This window comes from Thamnophis sirtalis, unplaced genomic scaffold, assembly GCF_051295495.1.
Source record: "Thamnophis sirtalis isolate CommonGarterSnake01/CBP01778 unplaced genomic scaffold, rThaSir2_p1.2 scaffold_1, whole genome shotgun sequence".
NCBI classification, from domain to species: Eukaryota; Metazoa; Chordata; class Lepidosauria; order Squamata; family Natricidae; genus Thamnophis; species Thamnophis sirtalis.
The window spans coordinates 176,455,388-176,476,707 of NW_028261381.1; the positions used below are offsets into that span (position 1 = coordinate 176,455,388).

General features: G+C 47.6%; 1 protein-coding gene across 3 annotated transcripts in view; it reads left to right on the top strand.

The window, feature by feature from the left end:
• Positions 1-12,359, top strand: part of PIAS4 (protein inhibitor of activated STAT 4) — a 44,300-nt gene extending 31,941 nt beyond the window's left edge. For all 3 annotated transcript variants that reach the window (XM_087703384.1, XM_087703385.1, XM_087703386.1), the window contains exons 7-11: positions 122-227; positions 2,515-2,588; positions 4,033-4,193; positions 7,778-7,920; positions 11,549-12,359. In XM_087703384.1, the coding sequence (XP_087559510.1) occupies positions 122-227; positions 2,515-2,588; positions 4,033-4,193; positions 7,778-7,920; positions 11,549-11,748 (684 nt within the window). In that variant the 3' untranslated portion in view covers positions 11,749-12,359. The remainder of the gene's footprint in view (positions 1-121; positions 228-2,514; positions 2,589-4,032; positions 4,194-7,777; positions 7,921-11,548) is intronic.
• Positions 12,360-21,320: the final 8,961 nt, after the last annotated feature.

A 21,320-nucleotide genomic window follows, 5' to 3' on the forward strand; every position in this document is an offset into this window, starting at 1 on the left:
TCCTCCTGTCCTATCCCCTCCTAGCCCTGATAACGTTACCTTGTTGGGTAAGGAAACACCTGTAAGGAAACCCCCCCAAACTCTTACATGCATTTTTTCTTGTTCTCCCTCTTCTTTCCAGAGTTACTCCGTGGGCCTCTTCCTGGTGCGACAGACGACATCGTCAGAACTGTTGCAGCGATTAAAAAACATCGGCATTAAACACCCAGAGCTGTGCAAGGCCCTCGGTGAGTTGGTTCAACTCTCGTTCTGTATCTCTCTCCCTCTGCCCCCTTTTCTCTGTAACTGAATCTTCAGCTTAACCTGGAGGGGTATGTCTAAGGCAGAGGGTCCCCCAGCCTTTTGGACCTCATGATTTTAAATCCCGCGGACCACTAATACGATCTGCCTAATGACTGATAGGGTGGGCGTGGCTAGGTGGCCATGTGACTGGGTGGGCGTGGCCAACCTGATGTCACTCACATCGAGGGGTGCTTCGCCAGCCTCTACTCGCCACTCCTCGCCTGCCCGCCCGGGCACCTTAGAAGCCCCAATAGGAAGCAGTTGCTTGGAGCTAAGCAGCCACCACGAGAAAGAGTCGGCAAAACGGCTCAGTTCAAATTGGATCTGACCGAGAAGGAGGCTCAGCAGAAGCTCCTCACTGAGGACTAGGAGCATGGACTTTCCAAGCAGAGGGAAGACCTGTGGGAGTGCAAGGCCAGGTACCGGCGCCTGGAGGCTCACTGGGCTGAGATGGTCAGCCAGTTCCAGCCCATGATGCAGCCCCACTGGAACGAGGCCCTCCGGCTCTTTGCCACCAGCAATGCTTCCCTCCAGCCTTCACCCAAAGCCCCCCACCAGGAGGCTGAAGCAGACCCCAAGTCGGAATTTCTGCCCCCCCTTCGACCCTCACAAAAATACCCCGAAGGGGGAGACTCTCTGCAGCAACACAAGCGTTCATTGCACGTATCCGTCCCAGGGGCCGAAGTTTGAGGACCCCTGACTTAGTGCAATATTAAAAAATGCAAATAATTTTTCTGCAAACCACCAACATGTTCTCACGGACCCCCAGTGGTCCACAGAACCCCATTTGGTGTCCACCCTGATCTAAGGAGTTTAAATTGCCGAATTAGGAATGAAGGAAATGTAATGCAAGCAGCCCTGGACTTACAGCGTTTTGTTTAGTGACTGTCCAAAGTTACGACGGCACTGAAAAAAGTGACTTACGCTTGTTTACGACCTTTGCAGCGTCCCCGGGGGTCGCCTGATCAAAAGTCAACTGCTTGGCAACCGGTTCATAATTATGACTGCTACTTTTATCCCAAGGTCAGGCTATGAATCCCCTTTTGCCACCTTCTGACAAGCAAAGTCAACGGGGAAGCCAGATTCACTGAGCAACCGGGTTGGCTCACTTCACAACGGCTGTGATTCGCTTAACAACTGTGGCAAGGGGAAAAATTGTAAAACGGGACAACACTCACTTCACAAATTGCACCCTTAGCCACAGAAGTTCTGGGTTCAATGGTGGCTGTAAGTGGAGGGCTACCTGTAGGAATTTGTATTACAGTCACAGACCAACATTAGAAATAAAAGGTGTGTGGGTGGGTGTATACACACAAGAAAAGAGGAAGGAAGGAAGGAAGGAAGGAAGGAAGGAGGAAGGAAAGAAAGAAAGAAAGAAAGAAAGAAAGAATCAGATTGGAGGAAGGGAAGAGAGGAGTGACAAGGATGGAAAAGGAAAAGGAAGGAAGAGGAAGGAAGGAAGAAAAAAGAGAAAAGAAAGAAAGAAAATCAGATGGGAGGAAGGGAGGAGAGGAGTGACAAGGAAGGAAAAGGAAGAAAAGGAAGAAAAAAAGAGAAAGAAAATCAGATGGGAGGAAGGGAGGAGAGGAGCGACAAGGAAAAGAAAGGAAGAGAAAGAAAGGAAGGAAGAAAAAAAGAAAAAATCAGATGGGAGGAAGAGAGGAAAGGCGTGACAAGGATGGAAAAGGAAAAGGAAGAGGAAGAAAGGAAAGAAGGAAGGAAGAAAAAAGAGAAAAGAAAGAAAGAAAATCAGATGGGAGGAAGGGAGGAGAGGAGCGACAAAGGAAGGAAAAGGAAGGGAGGGAAGGAAGGAAAACAGGAAGCAAAGAAGAGGAGGAAAGAAGAGAAGATAAACTTTATTGTCACTCTTTTCTGCGAATACACTGGCACACATTAAAACCTAAAGTGCCTTTTTTCAGTGCTGTTGTAACTTCAAATGGTCACTAAACGGATCGTTGTAAGTCGAGGACTACCTGCAACAGAAGCTGACTGAAGGGATGGGCTCTGGCTTCTTTGCCTCAAATACATCCCCCCCCCCCCCGTCAGATTAGTTTTGCAAGTGGCGTAAAATTGGGACAGTCCAGAGGTGACCTTAAAGAAAGAAACTCGTCTCATCTCTGATCCTCGAGGGAATTGGGGCAACCAAACCTCAATACTCACAATTGCGTCTTGGTTCTCATCCTGTCTTCTCTTCCACACCCTTTGACCCCCCACCCTCCCCCAACCCTGCAGTCAAAGAGAAGTTGCGGCTAGACCCAGAGAGCGAGATTGCCACCACTGGCGTTCGAGTATCTTTAATATGCCCGGTAAGCATTGTGCTGCAAGGCAGAACTTCAACAAAAGGCACTTATGAACAGAGGTGCTAAATGGCACATCTACTAGCCAACAATCATAAGTGGCTGGTGGGTGAGAACCTAGTTTGCTGGGTGTCAAATGCACCCATGAAATTTTGAGCCTCTGAATCCAGTCTCTGAAAAAGTGGTTTAACCACTTTTTAAACTTTTGCTCCAACTTACTGGCTGGAGGACCAAGGTATTTCTTTTGCCTCCTTGTGAAAGCAAATTCATCCATCCATCCAACCAACCAACTATCCCTCCCTCTCATCAATCAACTCTCCATCTATCCAACCTTCCATCCAGTTATCCATCCAATAAACCACTCCACCCATCCACCCACCCATCCATCCAACCAACCAACCCTCCATCCAACCCCCTCCCTCTCTCCCACCAACCAGCCACCCATCCCTCTCTCCCTCTTCCTCTCCCTCCCTCCCACAAACTCTCCATCCGTCCGTCCAATCAACTCACCATCCCTCCCTCTAACCCAACCAACTATCCATCCATCCATCATCCATCCATCCAATCAACCATCCATCCATCCAATCCATCCATCCAATCCAATCCATCCAATCATCCATCCATCCAATCAATCATCCATCCATCCATTCATTCATCCAATCATCCATCCAATCAATCACCATCCATCCATTCATCCATCCATCCAATCCAATCCATCCAATCATCCATCCATCCAATCAATCATCCATCCATCCATTCATTCATCCAATCATCCATCCAATCAATCACCATCCATCCATTCATCCATCCATCCATCCATTCAAACATCCATCCAATCAATCATCCATCCATTCAACCATCCTTCCATCCAATCCATCCATCCATTCAACCATGCATCCAATCAATCATCCATCCAATCAATCAATCAATCAATCATCCATCCATCCATCCAATCATCCATCCATCCATCCATTCATTCAACCATCCATCCAATCAATCATCCATCCAATCATCCATCCATCCATTCAACCATCCATCCATTCAACCATCCATCCAATCAATCAATCATCCATCCATCCTTCCTCCAATCAACCATCCATCCATCCAACCAATCAACCAACCAATCAACCAACCAACCAACCAACCAACCAACCAACCAACCATCTCTTCATCCATCCAACCCTCCCTCCCTCCAGCCAATTAACTCTCCCTCCCTCCAACTCACCCACCTACCCACCAACCAATGGAATGGCTTGCCTCCAGAAGTTCTGGGTGTTTCCTCAGTGGACCACCATTTGTGTGGAACGATATAGGGTCTCTTGCTTGAGTAGGGGGTTGGAATAGAAGACCTCCAAGGTCCAACTCGGTTATTCTGTATTTGACCAGGATCTCTACTAGAGTCATGTTTTTGCCTGTGGGTCTCATGCGGTTTTTTTCCCCCTCTCTTCCGAAGCTGGTGAAGATGCGCCTGTCGGTACCGTGTCGGGCAGAAACCTGTGCCCACCTGCAGTGCTTCGACGCGGTTTTCTACCTGCAGATGAACGAGAAGAAACCCACGTGGATGTGTCCGGTGTGTGACAAACCAGCCACCTATGATCAACTGATGATCGATGGGTTAGTTGAGTCAGTTACTTGCCAACATTACAGGAGTCCCAGGAGGGCCAAGAAATTTGCGGGGGGTCCTTGATGCTCTCTGAGCTTAGTTGTTTTCTTGCAGATGTTTCATGACCCAACTAGGTAACATCATCAGTACTGGAAGGGAGTGGGGTTTGCTCTCTGTTACATACAAGTGGCTGGCCCTGTCACTCTTGGTGGGGGGTGTTATTATTGGATAGTTCCACGATTAAACTGAGGTTTGCTGTTTGTTTGTCTGCGTTGGTAGTTCCTTGATGGGCGTATTGTTTACCAGGAACTGATAACTACCAACTCGGACATTAACCAAACCACAAAGGTGACCTACAGCTGCCCAGGAACCATTAAGACCACTCCCACCAACATGGACACAGCAAGCCAGGGGTCTTCCCAACCTATTTCAGGCGCACCCCATTTGGGAGGTCTTTATAGAGCCGAGGTGGTGCAGTGGTTAAATGCAGCACTGCAGGCTACTTCAGCTGACTGCAGTTCAGCAGTTCGACTGTTCAAATCTCACCGGCTCAGGGTTGACTCAGCCTTCCATCCTTCCGAGGTGGGTAAAATGAGGACCCGGATTGTTGTTGGGGGCAATATGCTGACTCTGTAAAACCGCTTAGAGAGGGCTGAAAGCCCTATGAAATGGTATATAAGTCTAACTGCTATTGCTATTGCTATAAATGGCCTAACAGTCGTTCCCAATCCTTCCCCGCTATTTTCACACACACCCCAAAAAAAGACACCTAGAAGGGGGGGGGGCATGCAAGTAGCGGTCAAGCAAATGAGAGACGGGTTCCTACCAGTTTGAACCAGTTCGGCCGAATAGGTAGTGACTTGGCCTGCCACACCCCCGAGCCGGTTCTGTCAGTGGTGCCATAGATGCTGCCCTCTTGTTTTTGGCTTCTGCGCGTGTGCAGAAGCATTTTTGTTTTTAAGTTCTGAGCATGCGTGCATGCATGCTAAACACGTCCCTGAGGGAACCAGCAGTAGCGACAGCTAGAACCCACCCCTGGAGCGAATGAAGGCCCCTCTGCACATGCACAGGAGCTACCGTGTTTCCCCGAAAATATGACTTGCTCATAAAGTAAGTCCTAGCTTGATTTTTTTACATATGCGCCCAATATAAGCCCTCATTGACCCCATCCATTCCAGGGTGCGCAGCACTGCTGGGAGCAGCAGCCGCCGTACCGGAATGGTGTCTCTTTGGGCCCGCCCGCGTTCCTTACCTCTTTTTGAGGGAAACGGGCCAATTGTGCACAGGGTACGGCGCCTGAGCGACCCCACTGAGTAGCTGGGGTGTCGCAGGGCAGCGGTATGCGCAGCGCGCGTGCCCAAGATGGACGCCTGGCCCCGTTGCAGTGTACTGGTTGCCATGGGATCCGGAACCCACCTTCGGAGAGTTGCAGGCAGCTCAGGCACACCCCGGCCCATTTCTTTTGCTGCAGCCCGCAAGGCTTTCCTGAGGGCCTCTTGTAGCCGATAACGGAGCACCGGATCGATCTGTAGTTCTGTTATCGGCTGCAGAGGCCTCCAGGAAAGCCTTGCCAGCTGCAGAAGATGAAATTCCCAAAGGCCTCAGCGAAAAAGAGGATTGGGGGGGGGGGTGACGTGCACATGTGAGGTGAGTCAGAGGACCATCAGGTTTCCAGGTAACACCCCTAATATGTTTAGGCTTAATGTAATGTGCTGGTCTGACATGGACGGACCTCTTGGCACAGGCTGGTGAAAATCGACTCTAAAGGTTCCCGCAGTTTTCACCTAATTAAAAGTAAAAGTTATTCCTCCTTTTCTAAATAATCACATTGTCCAATCTAAGTGCTGTCCAGTTGCTTGGAAACTTTACTCCTCATCAGCCACCTGTGGGAACGTCCTTGGTTCTCAGGGGAAACTATTTTGTTTTGGCTACAAAACCCTATCTATCTCTCCCCCCCCCCCCTTATCCCTCAGCACCATTGTGGCGACACGGGGCCCTCAAAGATGGCTTCAGTCAGGCCAGCTTCAAAGTTGACAGCATGCACAATACCATTCCCCTTCCTCCCATCCATGGAAGAGTATTTTTCTTCCGAAACTGATCCCGGGATCCAAAAAGGTTTGGGGCCCTCTGCTCTAGAGAATCACCACATCTCTCACAACTTTGGTGATCGGTCCTTGGCGTTTCCCAAGATCTTTTAACATTCTTATGCAAGAAATCAAAATTGTAATGGTTGATTAAAATTTAAGTTGGCTCCTGGTTTTCGTTGGAGCGGCAGACGGATGCTCTGTTATCTGGTGAGCCTTGGGTTGGTGATCTCCCAGCCCGAAACCATTTCCTGAAACCCCTCTGAGATGGAAGCCATTCCTTGGAAGATAGAACATGGCCCTTGTGATGACCTGGGGCATGGCAGGAAAGCAACAGTGTCAGGGTTTCAAATAGTATCCAAAACTAAATCAGAGTCCGAGGCAAAGTATTGCTCAAAGTTCCCATTTATTAAGAGAGCCATGTTGGCACATCTGGGGAAACCCGAATCTGAAAGCTTCCCGGTTTCCCCCACCCAGTTGAAAGTTCAAGGTCTTGCCCCCACACCCACAAGTCCATCACATGGTCCAATCCTCCACTGCCATGCTGGCAGGTCCACCCATCCAGTTCCGGTCAGGTGCAGAGGTGCAGAGACAAAGGATGACCTTGGCTTTCTAGAAAGAATGTTGTTATGGCTACATAGCATCTAACTCCATACAATCCCCCCCTGCCCATTTCCCCACAATAGAAAAATGCATAGTAGAATAATAGGAAGTGTAGCAGGCCAAAGTTCTAAAAGAAAAGATGGCTGCCAGAGAACAGGTCTAACTCCCCTTTATTGCCCCAACTTTGCCCCCAAACGTCCCCACGTTTACTACAAGCCCTGGAGCAAAGCTCTCAGACGCACCTTCAACAGCCTCTGGCTGCGAGTAGCCCAGTGAGCAAGGTTAGCCAAACAGTAATCGGGGCCAGCAGTCCAGTAAGCCAGGTTAGTCCAGTAAGCCAGGTATAACCACAGCAAGAATTTCAGCGAGAAACCGGGAAAGGCCCGCAAGACAGAGCACAGTAATCCCCGAGCGTCGGCAACACCACGCAAGGCTCCACATATTCAATGCGTGTTCCTGACAAATGCCCTTCTTACCAGCACTTCTGGAGGCCTCAGTCCCCAGGTGTGCCTTGTGAAGGGGGCGGGGTATTCTCCCTCATAGCCATCTCAGTCTGCGTTGTTCTTGCCTTCTCTCTTCTCTCCGTGCTTTCGGATCAGGAGGGAGTGGTCCTTGCTCTTCGCCTGAGCTCTGTCTCTCTCCTCCTCCTCCTCCTCCTCCTCCTCCTCCTCCTCCTCCTCCTCCTCCTCCTCCTCCTCCTCCTCCTCCTCCCTGCCTACAAGCCTTTCTAATCCCCAAAAGCCCTCCCCGGACTGACTCTGCCCTTCCCCAACTTCCTCCAAAGCCATCAGAGCCGCCCTCTCGATCCCTGTGGCTCCTGTTCCAGCTCATCTTCCCCGACGGGGGCATGGCAGCCCTGAAGCTTCTGGAGTCTGTAATCACTAGCTGGGTTCTCCATCTTTCTGTAGGCTCCTATCGAAGATCTTAAAGGAATGTGAAGATGCAGACGAGATAGAGTACTTGGTGGATGGCTCCTGGCGCCCGATCAAAGCAGAGAAGGAGAGGAGCTACAGCCCTCAGTGTCCGATACTCGTTGTGGGCGGATCCACAGGTGGGTCTGAAAAGTCATGGTGGTTGTGGACTCTACACACACCAGGAAGGCCAAAGGACCACCAAAGTCATCTCCCCTACTTGATTCCAACTTGTGTGGTATTGTCCAAAACGATGTCCTCCTTGATACCATGGACATTTGCTCCTACCTTCTAACAATTAATGAACAATGAATCAGTAGGACGGCTTGCCTTCAGAAGTTCTGGGTGTTCCATCACTGGAGGTTTTCAAAAAAAGAGACAGGACAGCCGTTTGTCTGAAATGGTGTGGGGTCTCCTCCTTGAGCAGGAGGCTGGATTAGAAGACCTCAAAGGTCCCTTCCAACTCGTTTTATTCTGCCTGCAGAAGAAGTGGAGGATGGAAGGATGGCTGGATGGGTGACTGAAGACTGGATGGGTGGATGGATGGAAGGAAGGAAAGAAGGAAGGATTGGATGGGTGGGTGGATGGATGGATGGGTGGGTGGATGAGGATGGAAGGATGGCTGGATGGATGACTGACAGGAAGGAAGGAAGAAAGAAGACTGGATGGGTGGGTGGGTGGGTGGAAGGAAAGAAGGAAGGATTGGGTAGATGGATGGATGGGTGGATGAGGAAGGAAGGATGGATGGATGGATGACTGACAGGAAGGAAGGGAAGGAAGGAAGGGAAGGAAGGAAGGAAGAAAGAAAGAAAGAAGACTGGATGGGTGGGTGGGTGGAAGGAAAGAAGGAAGGATTGGGTGGGTGGGTGGGTGGGTGGGTGAGGAAGGAAGGAAGGATGGATGGATGACTGACAGGAAGGAAGAAAGAAAGAAAGAAAGAAAGAAAGAAAGAAAGAAAGAAAGAAAGAAAGAAAGAAAGAAAGAAAGAAGACTGGATGGGTGGGTAGATGGAAGGAAAGAAGGAAGGATTGGATGGGTGGGTGGGTGGATGAGGAAGGAAGAAAGGATGGATGGATGGATGACAGGAAGGAAGGAAGGAAGGAAGAAGACTGGATGGATGGGTGGATGAGGAAGGAAGGATGGATGGATGACTGACTGACTGATTGACAGGAAGGAAGACTGAATGGATGGATGACTTCCATTGTAGTTGAAGCTGAGATGGGGAAGAGGTTTAAGAGTTCTTGATTGTGTTTCTGGTTGGGAGAATTTCACAGAAGCATGGCTTAAGATTGTGGTGGGCCAAGAGCTTCACCTTCGCTGTTATGTCTTAAGCCACGAATAGTGGTCATTTAAGGATGTTCCTCCAAGCAGCTAAAGTTGGGAGCTGCGTCCCATTGTTACTTCCATCCCAGAGAGTTTCTCCAATGCCCCTCATGAAGCCCCTCCTTGGCTTCAGAAAAGCTTTTAGAATTCTTGATACTTTTTCCCATTTCCCATTAGGTCTTTGGAGGTAACTAAAAGCGAGGGGGACACCTTAATAAACAGAAGTAATAACACCAAGCTCAAATTGTAACAGGTAGAGACCCATGAATCAGGAAGGGCCACTAAAGAGTCATCTTCTAGGTTCTGGTTTGCTAGTTATGCTGTCAGTCTTCTCATGGAGAATAGAATAAAATGGAATATAGAATAGAATTAAGAGAATAGAATAGAATAAAGAGAATAGAATAGAATAAAGAGAATAGAATAAAGAGAATAGAATAGAATAAAGAGAATAGAATAAAGAGAATAGAATAGATTAAAGAGAATAGAAAATAGAATAAAAAACAATAGAATAGAATATATAGAATAGAATAAAGAGAATAGAATAAAGAGAATAGAATAGAAAATAGAATAGAATAGAGAATAGAAAAGAATAGAATATAGAATAGAATGGAATATATAGAATAGAATAAAGAGAATAGAATAGAAAATAGAATAGAATAGAATATAGAGAATAGAATAGAATATAGAATAGAATGAGGAGAGGAAGAGCCAAGGTGGCGCAGTGGTTAAATGCAGCACTGCAGGCTACTGCTAGATCAGCAGGTCAGCGGTTCAAATCTCACCGGCTCAGGGTTGACTCAGCCTTCCATCCTTCCGAGGTGGGTAAAATGAGGACCCAGATTGTTGGGGGCAATATGCTGACTCTCTGTAAACCGCTTAGAGAGGCCTGAAAGGCCTATGAAGCGGTATATAAGTCTACTGCTATTGCTAAGGAAGAGGAGAGTTGGAAGGGACCTTGGAGGTCTTCAACCCCCTGCTTAGGCAGGTCACCCTACACCACTTCAGACAAATGGCTATCCAATATCTTCTTAAAAACTTCCAGTGTTTGAGCATTCACAACTTCTGTAGGACAATTGTTCCACTGGTTAATTGTTCTAACTGTCCAGAAATTTCTCCCTACTTCCAGGTTGCTTCTGTAACTTTTTTGGGAGAAATAGAGATGGACCCTTTACCGAAGTGTCGAAGCAACAGACAAACAGCAACAGGGTTATCCCGTATTTTTATCGGGGGGAAAGCCTGAGCAATGATTTAAATCAGATTTAAACCATTTGAGGATATGGGGTTGGCTGTCATCAGACATCATGCTAAGCCAGGCAGTATGTTGTGTCTTGCGTCATCCCTCTGGGTTTTGTCAGTTATAATGTAGGGCTAGTGTGTTGTTGAATAATATGTGAAGTGGACCAATCGCTTTTTACACTTGTATGAAAGCCAGTGTTTCTCAATCAGCCTTTGGCACTTTAAGATGGATGGACTTCAACTCCCACAATTCCCCAGCGAGCTATGGCTTCCTGATGGATGGACTTCAACTCCCACAATTCCCCAGCGAGCTATGGTTTCCTGATGGATGGACTTCAACTCCCACAATTCCCCAGCGAGCTATGGTTTCCTGATGGATGGACTTCAACTCCCAGAATTCCCTAGCCAGCCAAAGCATTCTGAGAGTTGAAGCTCACCTTTCTTAAAATAGCCAAGGTTGAGAAACATCGGCACAGGTGGTCCTTGATTTACAAGCCCAAGATACCTGACACTAAGTGAGTCATTTGTTCAGTGAATTTTGCCCCGTTTTACGATCTTGCTCGCCCCAGTTATTAAGTGAGTCACCGCAGTAATTAAGTTAGTAATCCAGTGGTTAAGTGAATCGGGTTTCTCTGGGATACTGCGGCCGTCATAAATACGAATCCGTTGCCAAAGGTCTGAATTTTGATCACGGGACCACGGATATGTCGCTGCAGACTTAAAATGTTAAAAAAAATGGTCCTGAATTACTTTTGACAGTGCTGTTGTCACTTTGAACGGTTATTAAGCAAACGGATGTTAAGTCTAGCTATTAAATCTTTAATTCCATCCGCCAGTCAATGTCGACTGGCGACTACACGGAGGAGAGCCTTTTCTGTTGCAGCTCCGACCCTGTGGAACGATCTCCCCGTCGAGATACGCACCTCACCACCGTCCAGGCCTTCCGCGCAGCCCTCAAGACCTGGCTCTCCCAACAGGCCTGGGGATAAGCCTCTAATTTGCCCCACCCGAGTGTTGAATGTTGAATGCAAGTTGTGTTTTTATTATTTTTATTTTGCTCACATATTGTTTATTTTGAATTGCACCCCCTCCCTAATGATTGTAAGCCACCCTGAGTCCCTCAGGGAAAAGGGCGGCCTATAAATCCTAATAAAATACGAAAATAAAATACGAAATAAATACGAAAAATTTTTCCTTGTACATTTTCAGGGGGCACATCGGACGTCAACGGGGCTCCCCCTCCCGCCCCCAGCGTGGAGAACGGCAAGATCCCGGCCGACGTGGTCGATTTGACACTGGACAGCTCATCCTCGGAAGAAGAGGAAGAGGAGGAGGAAGAAGACGACAATGGTGGACCCAAGAGGAAAGTCCCCCGCCTGTATAAGAACGGCCTCGCCTCCGCCTGCTGACCGCCAGCGGCCCCAGGTCACCTCCACGTGGGAAAGCTTGAATTCCTCGGTGCTTACTCAGATAAACGGGATGGGGCGGGGTATCTTATCTCCCCCAGCCAACCTTTCACCTTCTCCTCCTCCTCCAAAGCATCCTTGGACGTCCCGATTATTCCAAGTTTAAAAAAAAAAACGACTTTGTTTTTATCGGAAACAAACAGACCCATCTGGATGAGCGCTGATGCATGGCGACCCCCTTCCAACCACCATCACCTCGCAACCTAACGCCTCTTCGTCTCTCCGCCTTCGGCTCAGCTTTGGAACCGCCTTTGGACGTGATCGGGAGGGGGTGGGGTGGGGGGGAACGCCTGTCCTGCACGCAGCCCTTTGGAAATGGCCACCAACACACACTCTCTCTACTTTCCCGAGCGTCTGTTGTTGTCCTCCTCCCCAACGCCCCTTTGCTTTCTGGTTAAACCCGGCCGGTGAGAACTGATTCCCGCTACCGGCCAGTTGCCAGGACTTTTCACGGGTGTCCAAAGTCACGTTTATGTCTTTTTCTTCTTTTTTCTTCTTCTTTGTGTTCCATCGGCCTTGTTCGACAACCATTCCTGACTCTCTTTCTCTCTCTCTCTCTTTTTTGCTCTCTCTCTCTCTCTCTCCCCCCTTCCTCCCCCCCCCAAAAAAAAAACCCCATCTCACCGGATCGGGTGGATGGGTGTTGCTTCTTCACATCCTTAAGTCACCTAGAAAGGTTTATAAACCCAGCGAGAGAGATGCAGGTTTTTCTGATACCCGTCAGGATGGTAGGTAACGGGGGTTGGTGGGAACCGGAAGGGAGACGGAAGGATGGGAAGGGGAGACAAAACCGCCACGGACGTTTCCGCGCTGAATCGTCTTAGCTGGTCTCCGTTTTCCCAGAGAAAACCTCATGTAAAGAAAAAAAAAAAAAAACGATGGGAAATCGTTTTTTTTTTAAGCCTCTTATGAAAATATCGTAGAATTCTAGCATAGCGACGAGCAACTGTTTATTATTATTATTTTTTTAAGTTGAACAGAAGCCATTTCGGGTGGGCGGGTGGGGTGGAAAACGCAGAAGAGGAGAGTTGGAAACCAGGTTGCGGGGAGGGGGGGGGGAACACGGGTGTCACCGAATGAGGGGAAGGGCTCAAACCACGGATCTGTTGTCTTTTTTTTCCCCCTTTGGTATTTTTTTTCTTTTTTTCGAAGTGCAATAACTCGGTGTGTTTTGGAAGACGGAAAAAAAAAAAATAGGACGGGCCCGTCCTCCCGTCGGCCAGGCATGGTGAGGGGGTCTCGTTGCCCTCTTGGGGTGAGGACGGACGAGCGAGGTGGGCCTTCTGGACAAAAATGCCAGGTGGAGAAACTCTCTCTCTCTTTCTCTCTCCTTCTTTCTCTCTCTTTTTTTGTTTTGGTTTCTAGCCAACTACCTCGGTTTTAAAAAAAGAAAAATAGAAATAAAAAAATTCAGGTGTAGGTCAGTCATGGACAAAATAAATAAACACCACACGGTGCGGAGCCGAGCTGGGGGGGGTGGGGGGGGAGAGACACGGCATGCCAGTGACTGTCTTTGATTTTTTTTTAAAAAAAACAAAATTGCCTCTGGACTTCCAGCTGTTTTGATACTTGTGTGTCTCATCCTGCTTGTGAGTTTGCGCGCCTTTTTGGAGACGTCCCTTCTCCTCCTCCTGGCCCGTTGAAACGCCCAGCTTCCTTTGGATCGTAATAGTGAAGGGAGCTTCCCCTGTTGAACAACCCCTCCCTCCCTCCACCTCCAACAAATGGTATCCCCCTTTTGTTCCTCTAGCAAGGGTGGTGGGTCTCCCCCTCCCCAGGGTGGTAGGGAGCCAAACAGAGGAAGGACGCAGGGGATGGCCGATCTTGCTCCCTCTGCGAAACTGAACCGGGCAACGATTTTGGTCTGGCCCTTCTTTTCTGCAGTTTTTTTATTTCTTTTTATTTCTTTTTTGTGGTCTGGTTTTACAGGATCCCACACCTTGTCTCCTCCTGTCCAGGTGCAATAGGTTCTGGGCCTCTGTTTTTTATTCGGTGTTCAGTCATCTCCTGTTTCCTTTGTTTGGGGAGGGGGCTGTCTCCTCTCCTCCCCCTCCCCTGGGAAAAAGCGTATTATTCCCTTGGTTTTAATCCACCCTTGAGATGCATTTTGGTAGGAGAAATACATCGGGGTTTTTTTTTAAAGCATGCTCGGGGGAGGGGGGAGGTGAGATGGAGAAGGGATATCTTGCAAGGCCCACAGGTTTGTGGTGAATTTTCCCCCTTGCCTTGGGCTATCTCTCACCCCCCCCTCAATAAAATTGAGCTGACTAACTTTTAAGAGCCGCTGGGATATGCAGCACCAAGCCTAAAGGCCCTTCCTTCCTTCCTTCCTTCCTTCCTTCCTTCCTTCCTTCCTTCCTTCCTTCCTTCCCACTTCTGTCTCCTTCCATTCTTCTCCTTCCCTCCTTCTTTTCATTGTTTTTCTTTTTCCTTCCTTCCCACTTGTCTTCCTCCCTTCCTTTCCATTTCCGTTCCCTTTCATTCTTCTCCTTCCTTTTTTTCTTTGTTTCTTTTTCCCTCCTTCCCACTTCTGTCTTCTTCCCTTCCTTCCCACTTCTGTCTCCTTCCATTCTTCTCCTTCTCTCTTTCTTTTCATTGTTTCTTCTTCCTTCCTTCCCACTTCTGTCTTCCTTCCTTCTGTCCGTCTGTCCTTCCTTCCCAAAGTCCAGATGAGGAAAGACTGATGAAGGAAAGGAAAGAAGGGGAAAAAAAGTCTTTCCTCGGGCTTTCCTGTCCCTTTCCATTGCTCCATTGTCGTCCTCCCATCCCCGGCTCCCACCAACTAATATTTTTACAGTCAAAACATCTCAAAAGTTAAGCAATATGTTTGCTCTGTTTTAAAACGCATCACAACACTGTCGTTCCGGCCCAGAGGAAAAAGGGCCCGGACTGAATTTTTCTTGTATAGATTGCTTCTACAGCCACCAAGTAGAACATAGGACTTTCCTTCTCTCGGTGTTTGTATTTTTAATTTAATTGCGCATTAAAACTTCTTCCGTTTGATTTCTCCTTCCCAGCCCGTCCCTGCTGAGACATTTTTCTTCCTTTTTCTGTTCTCTTTCTCTCTTTCTCTCCCTCCTTAGCTCAGCAAAGTTTCTTCAGTCTGTACATATGTTGTTGGTTGTTTTAATTTTTTAAAAAACTTAACTTTTCTTCCTTTAGCTTCTTGTTCTTCCCTCTCTCCTGTTTTTTTTTTCCATTTGTAAAGCAAATTTTCTTTTTCTTTCTTTCTTTCTTTCTTTCTTTCTTTCTTTCTTTCTTTCTCTCACTCATTCTTCAGAACTCAAGACGATAGTGTTTGTTAAATAAATAAAAGGAAATATTTCAATTTAGCTTCTCGTTTTCCCTGGTGTGCAAAATGTAAGGGTTGATTTGGGGTTTGGTGGAATTCGAGCACCATTGGGGGGGGGGTGCGGTTTCTGGAGGGGACAGCCAAGTGGCTCAGGAGACCCTGGCGGTGGACCCCAGAAAGTCATGGCACCGCTTTGTAAAGCCTTAGTAAGGCCACACCTGAAATACAACATCCAGTTTTGGTCAACACTTCACAAAAAAAGATGTTGAGACTTTGGGGGAAAAAGTGCAGAGAAGAGCAACTTAAGACGATAAAAGGCCTGGAGACCAAAACATATGAAAAACAATTGGAGGATTTGGGTTTGGCTAGCATAGAGAAAAGGAGAACTGGGTGGATATGATAGCAGTCTTCCAGTATTTGAGTGGCTGCCCCAAAGAGGAGGAGGTCAACTTATTCTCCTAAGCACCTGAGGGCAGGATAAGAAGCAATGGGTGGAAACTAATCAAAGAGAGAAGCAATCTGGAATTGAGAAACCAGGACAACCAGTGGAACAGCTGGCCACCAGAAGTTGTGGATGCTTCATCGCCGGAGGTTTGTAAGAGGAGACTGGACAGTCACATGCCTGAAATGGTAGAGGGTCTCCTGCTTGAGCTGGGGGATGGACTAGAAGACCTCCAAGGTCCCTTCCAGCTTGATTGAAACCCTCCTTGTGCCACTCGGGGACACACACACTGCTTTGGAAAATGAAGATTCTATAGTTAGTACTCGACTTACGACCACAATTGCCCCCCCCAAAAAAATTTCCATTGCTAAGTGAGACATTTTTTTATTTTATTTTATCAATTTCATATATATATACATTCACAATTATATGATCTCATAACTGTTATTAATAATATGTATTTATAACAATTTTTCCCTACTGTTGACAATTACTTGAAGATTGCTTTTTTAACATCCCATAGATCCATCTTATCTTACAACAGTCCTACTTCTTCTTCCCTCCCTCCCTCTTTCCTTCCCTCATTTCTTCTCTCCTACTCCCCTTCCTTCCCTCCCTCCTTCCCCTTCCCTCCTTTTCTCCTTCCCTCCTTCCTTCCCTCCTTTCTTTTCTCCTTCTCTCCTTCCTTTCCCCCTTCCTTTCCTCCTTCCTTCCCCCCTTCCTTCTCTCCTACATTCCCTCCCTCCTTCCCTCCTTTCTTCTTCCTTCCCTCCTTTCTTCTCTCCTTCTCTCCTTCCTTCCCTCCTTCCTTCCCTCCTTGCTTCCCTCCCTCCTTCCTACCCCCTTTCTTCTCTTTCCTCTCTCCTTCCTTCCTTCCTCCTCTCCTTTCCCTTCTCTCCTTCCCCTTCCTCCCCTTTACCCTTCTCCTCTTCTTCCCATTCCTCCCCTGTTTCCTACTCTTACATTCCCTCCCATTCTTCCTCTGCCTTTCCGCTAAGTGAGACATTTGTTAAGTGTAACTTTGCCCCGTTGTGCGAGGGTTTGGGGTTTTTTTGCCGCTGTCGCTAAGTGAATCACTGCTGTTATTAAGTTAGTAACGCGCTTGTTAAGCAAATTCGGCTTCTTTGCTTGTCAGAGATTCCCCCCCAAATAATCAACATGACTCCAGGGCACTGCGACCATCATATGAGTCAGTTGCCAAAGATCTGAATTTTGGAAGTGTCTAGATTTCGATCACGTGACCACGGGGATGCTGCAGAGGTCATAAGTGTGAAAAGAAGATCGTCAGACACTTTTTTTTCCTGCCGCCCCTTTTCCCTGAATGGAAACACAAGCGGCTTTCGTCAAAGAGCTTACAAAAACTCAAGAAAAGCAGTTTATGGCTAACCTTTTTGTCGTTGGATGCCAAAAGAGTGTGCATGCCTGCGCAACAACGCACACACTCCGCCCTGTTTTGGGCCTGGAGAGTCTCCTGCACGAACCTGGAAGCCAAAACGGGGCGCGGGGGGCATTGTGTGAGACCCCGAAATGCAATGCGAGCGTCTCGCTGCGCGTGCACCCCACTGCCACTACTCACACATGGCAGAGACCCGAAGAGCAGCTGGCCAGCAGGAGGCACATCTGCATGCCTGGTGGAGCTGGGCTGGGGCGACAGCTGGCGTGGCCACGCGGAGGGCTCTGCGTGCCATCATGGAACTAATGATGGGGAACCTTTTTCTTACAGCGTGACAAAAATTTCACCCGTGTGCGCTATTGCACCCGTCTGCCCGCTCGATCTCCTCATCCACCTGCGCATGCACACGTGACTTACCCCACGCATGCGTGCACGACTCCTCTCCAGCCTCCGGAGGCTTTCCTGAAGCCGGGGAGGGTGAGAACAGCCTCCCCTGGTCCTCCAGAAGGGTGAAAAATCGGTTCACCGACAAAAGGGCGAATGACAAAAGCACGCCCAACTAAATCGCGGTGACAGAACCACGAGTTCTAAACCGCGCTGACGAATGAGCGCTGAAGCGTGCCGACAACAGCGCGCCGACAGAAGTGCGCTATAAACCTAACCCTAACCCTTACCTTAACTTAAATCGCGCTTCTGTCGGCGCACTGTTGTCGGCGCGTTGATGACATCACGTTGATGACATCGCGGTTTTAGCGCTGCGGTTCTGTCGGCGCGCTTTTGCCGGGCGCGCATTTGTCGGGTCAGGGAAAAATTAGCTGGCCGACACATGCATGTTGATGTCTGGTGTGCCACCAGATATGGCTATAGGTTCCAAGAAGAAAGGGGACAAACATCTGGTCACCCCACAGATTTAGGGGGAGAGGGAAAGGGTGAATTGGAGCTCGCAAAAATCCTGGAGGCCCTCCACTCTTCCCAAAGCTGTGAGACTTGCATTGTGATTTCCAGCAGGGGACAAAAGGAAATTATTCCCTGGACGTCTTCAATAAAGATTCTCAGTCATCCACATCATGGTTGTCTCAAAGGTGCTTTTTTGCAGGAGGCAACTGGGCTCTCTGGTTATTCTCTGACGACATTTTTGCTTCTCATCCAGGAAGCTTCTTTAGCTCTGAATGGAAGGATTTATACTCTTTGCAGACAGCTGGTCATTTGCATCCATTTAGAGAGCCGCTGAGGCTGCTTGGAGGATATCTGTGTGTCCCCTGAGTGGATGTGCAAATGGATGTGGAGCACGGGTGGGGTTCTACCAGTTTGGACAAACTAGCAGTTCCGACAATCAGCTGGGAGCGAACCAGTTTGTTCCAATGATCAGCTGGGAGCGAACCGGTTCGTTCCGACGATCAGCTGGGAGCGAACCGGTTCGTTCCAACGATCAGCTGGGAGCGAACCGGTTCGTTCCAACGATCAGCTGGGAGCGAACCAGTTCGCTCCGACGATCAGCTGGGGCCCCCTGCCTGTCTATGTGCTTTACTATATCTTTTCAGCTGATTTGCGCATCAGAGTCAATGGCCGCACTTCAGCTGGGTTACCACTCCCCAGCAGTAACGCGGAAGGCAAGTTTTCTTAACACCGCGAAGCGCGTGATCACCGAACCGGTTGTTAAACTGACAGGATCCCACCCCTGGTGCGGAGCCTTTGCGGAACTGCTGAAAGGACTGTTAGGTAAGCTCTCCGTTGGGAGAGCGAGTGCGTTCAGAGAAGCATTGTGTGAGTTGTGTTGGAGAACACACACAAACCAGCATACACTGCAGTTTAAATAGGCTTTTATTTTCGTGGAAATAGAAGTATCAGAGTCCATCAAACAGTCCATACATGGATAAGTCGGTCAGTCATCAATGTCTTTCAGTTAAGGGATAATCCAAGTAACATAGTCCATAATCATACAATCAGTCCGGTATGCAAAGTTTGCTAACAGTTGCAAAACTTACAGTAGCTCATGGCACTTTCTAACAGCCAGCTTCCAAAAACACTCAGATCAGATCAGCCCAGCATGTAACAAACAGAGAGCTAACAGTCGTTCTGGCTCCCTCTTATGGCCGATTGAGGAAAACAGCAACCAATCACATTTTACAGTATGCTTTAAAGAAGCAGGTACAACGTTGTTACATGATTTATATATTGCCAACCCAACCGTTAGATTATATTCCTAACAAGGACTGTGCTGTAGACTGGAGATATGAATAGATGTCATAGCTCTCCCCCTCTGTTGAGCCTTCTCCAAGTGGCCTCAACGGCTCTCTAAAGTCGTTGAGGCCACTTGGAGGTTTGCCTGTGTCTCCAGGGTTAGGACAACCATGACCTGGATGACTGAGAATCGCTGTCGACTTTTATCTATGCACTTTGGGATTAACACTCTTCGAAGGAATACGGAGTACGAACAGATTTCCAGAAAAACTGCAGACTACAAAAACCATTTGCGCTTCCGTTTGAGATCCAGGCAGCGGGGCAGAACAGACTCATCCCCAAACAGCCGGTGCTTGTCTTTTTGACGGTGAAGGGACATGGGGGGCAGAAAATATCCTGCAGCCAAGGAGGCTCCACACCTGTTTGTACCACTCAGATGACTCTTGAGGCCACTTCCAAGTGACCTCAAGGACCCCCTAAAAGGATGCAAATGACCAGCTGTCTGCAAGGAGTATAAATCCATAGAGCCGTTGAGGCCATTTGAAGAACCCTCCACAGAGGGCAAGGGATACAACATCTATCTCCAGTCCATAAGGGTCCTTTCAACAGTTCCAAGAAGTCTCCCCACCCATTTGCACCACTCAGGGGACCCTGAGGACACAGACAAATCTCCAAGTGGCCTCAGGGACTCTCTCAAAGGATGCAAATGACCAGCTTTGTCTGCAAGGAGTATGAATTCTTCCGTTCCCCATCATTCAGTCAGAGCTGAAGAAGCTTCTTGGAATGAGAAGCGAAACGTCTTCAAAAAGAGAAAAAAAGAAAATGCAGTTGCCGCCTCCTGAAAAAAAAAAACACTTTTGGGATATTAAATGGATGAAGAATTGTATGGAAGGTGGGCGTAAATTAAAAATCAGTGTAACTTTGTCAATATTGCTCTGAGGTTTCATCCTGCTCCTATTTCTTTTGTGCTATGGCCCCAGCAGCTAAAAGAAAAAATCATAATTCTTTTTTTTTCATATGTTTTTTTTTTATTTTTAAACATAAAAATAAAAAAAACAATATTAAAAAAAATGATCTCATCCATTACATGCAGCATGTCATTTGGTTACAAGTGTTTTTGCATCCATATTCTCAATTACATTTACAATCACAGATTTTTCATCTAATATAAGTAAATACCTCACTTTCATTGTACAGTGTATATTCAATTACAATTAATTTTTTCCCCCCAATAAACCTAATTCCCTTACATTCTTGATGAGCCGAGGTGGCGCAGTGGTTAAATGCAGCACTGCAGGCTACTTCAGCTGACTGCAGTTCTGCAGTTCAAATCTCACCGGCTCAGGGTTGACTTAGCCTTCCATCCTTCCGAGGTGGGTAAAATGAGGACCCAGACTGTTGTTGGGGGCAATATGCTGACTCTGTAAACCGCTTAGAGAGGGCTGAAAGCTCTATGAAGCGGTATATAAGTCTAACTGCTATTGCTATTGATTGTCTGTTTAATTACAATATACCTTTATATAATCACAGATCCCAATATGAAAAGAGATTTACCAACCATTTATATTTGTATATCGCTGTTTTCAATTATGTATAATTCCACCAATCAACTTTCGATAATCATAATTCTGAGGCACACCACCAGCTGAGTGGACCCTGGGCCAGCCACTCTCTCTCAGCCCTAGGAAGGAGACAATGGCAAACCCCTTCCAAAAACATTGCTCAGAAAACTTGCTGGGATGACAGTTGCCAGCACTCTAAAGAGCCGAGATGGCGCAGTGGTTAGGGTGCAGTACTGCAGGCCACTTCAGCTGACTGTTATCTGCAGTTCAGCAGTTCAAATCTTCAAAGCTCAAGGTTGTCTCAGCCTTCCATCCTTCCGAGGTGGGTGAAATGAGGACCCAGACTGTGGGGGAGATATGCTCCCCCACAGTCTGTAAACCGCTTAGAGAGGGCTGAAAGCCCTATAAAGCGGTATATAAGTCTAACTGCTATTGCTAAAGAAATAAAGAAACAGATTCAAACTCACTAAAAGAGAAATAATAATAAAAATACTGACTCACAAAGAACCAAAACATTCTCCTAGACCAGTGTTTCTCAACCTTAGCAACTTGAAGATGTCTGGACTTCAACTTCCAGAATTTCCCAGCAAGTGAATTCAGGAAGCAACTGGACTTAATGCTTTTTCAATTTATCATTGTTGACCC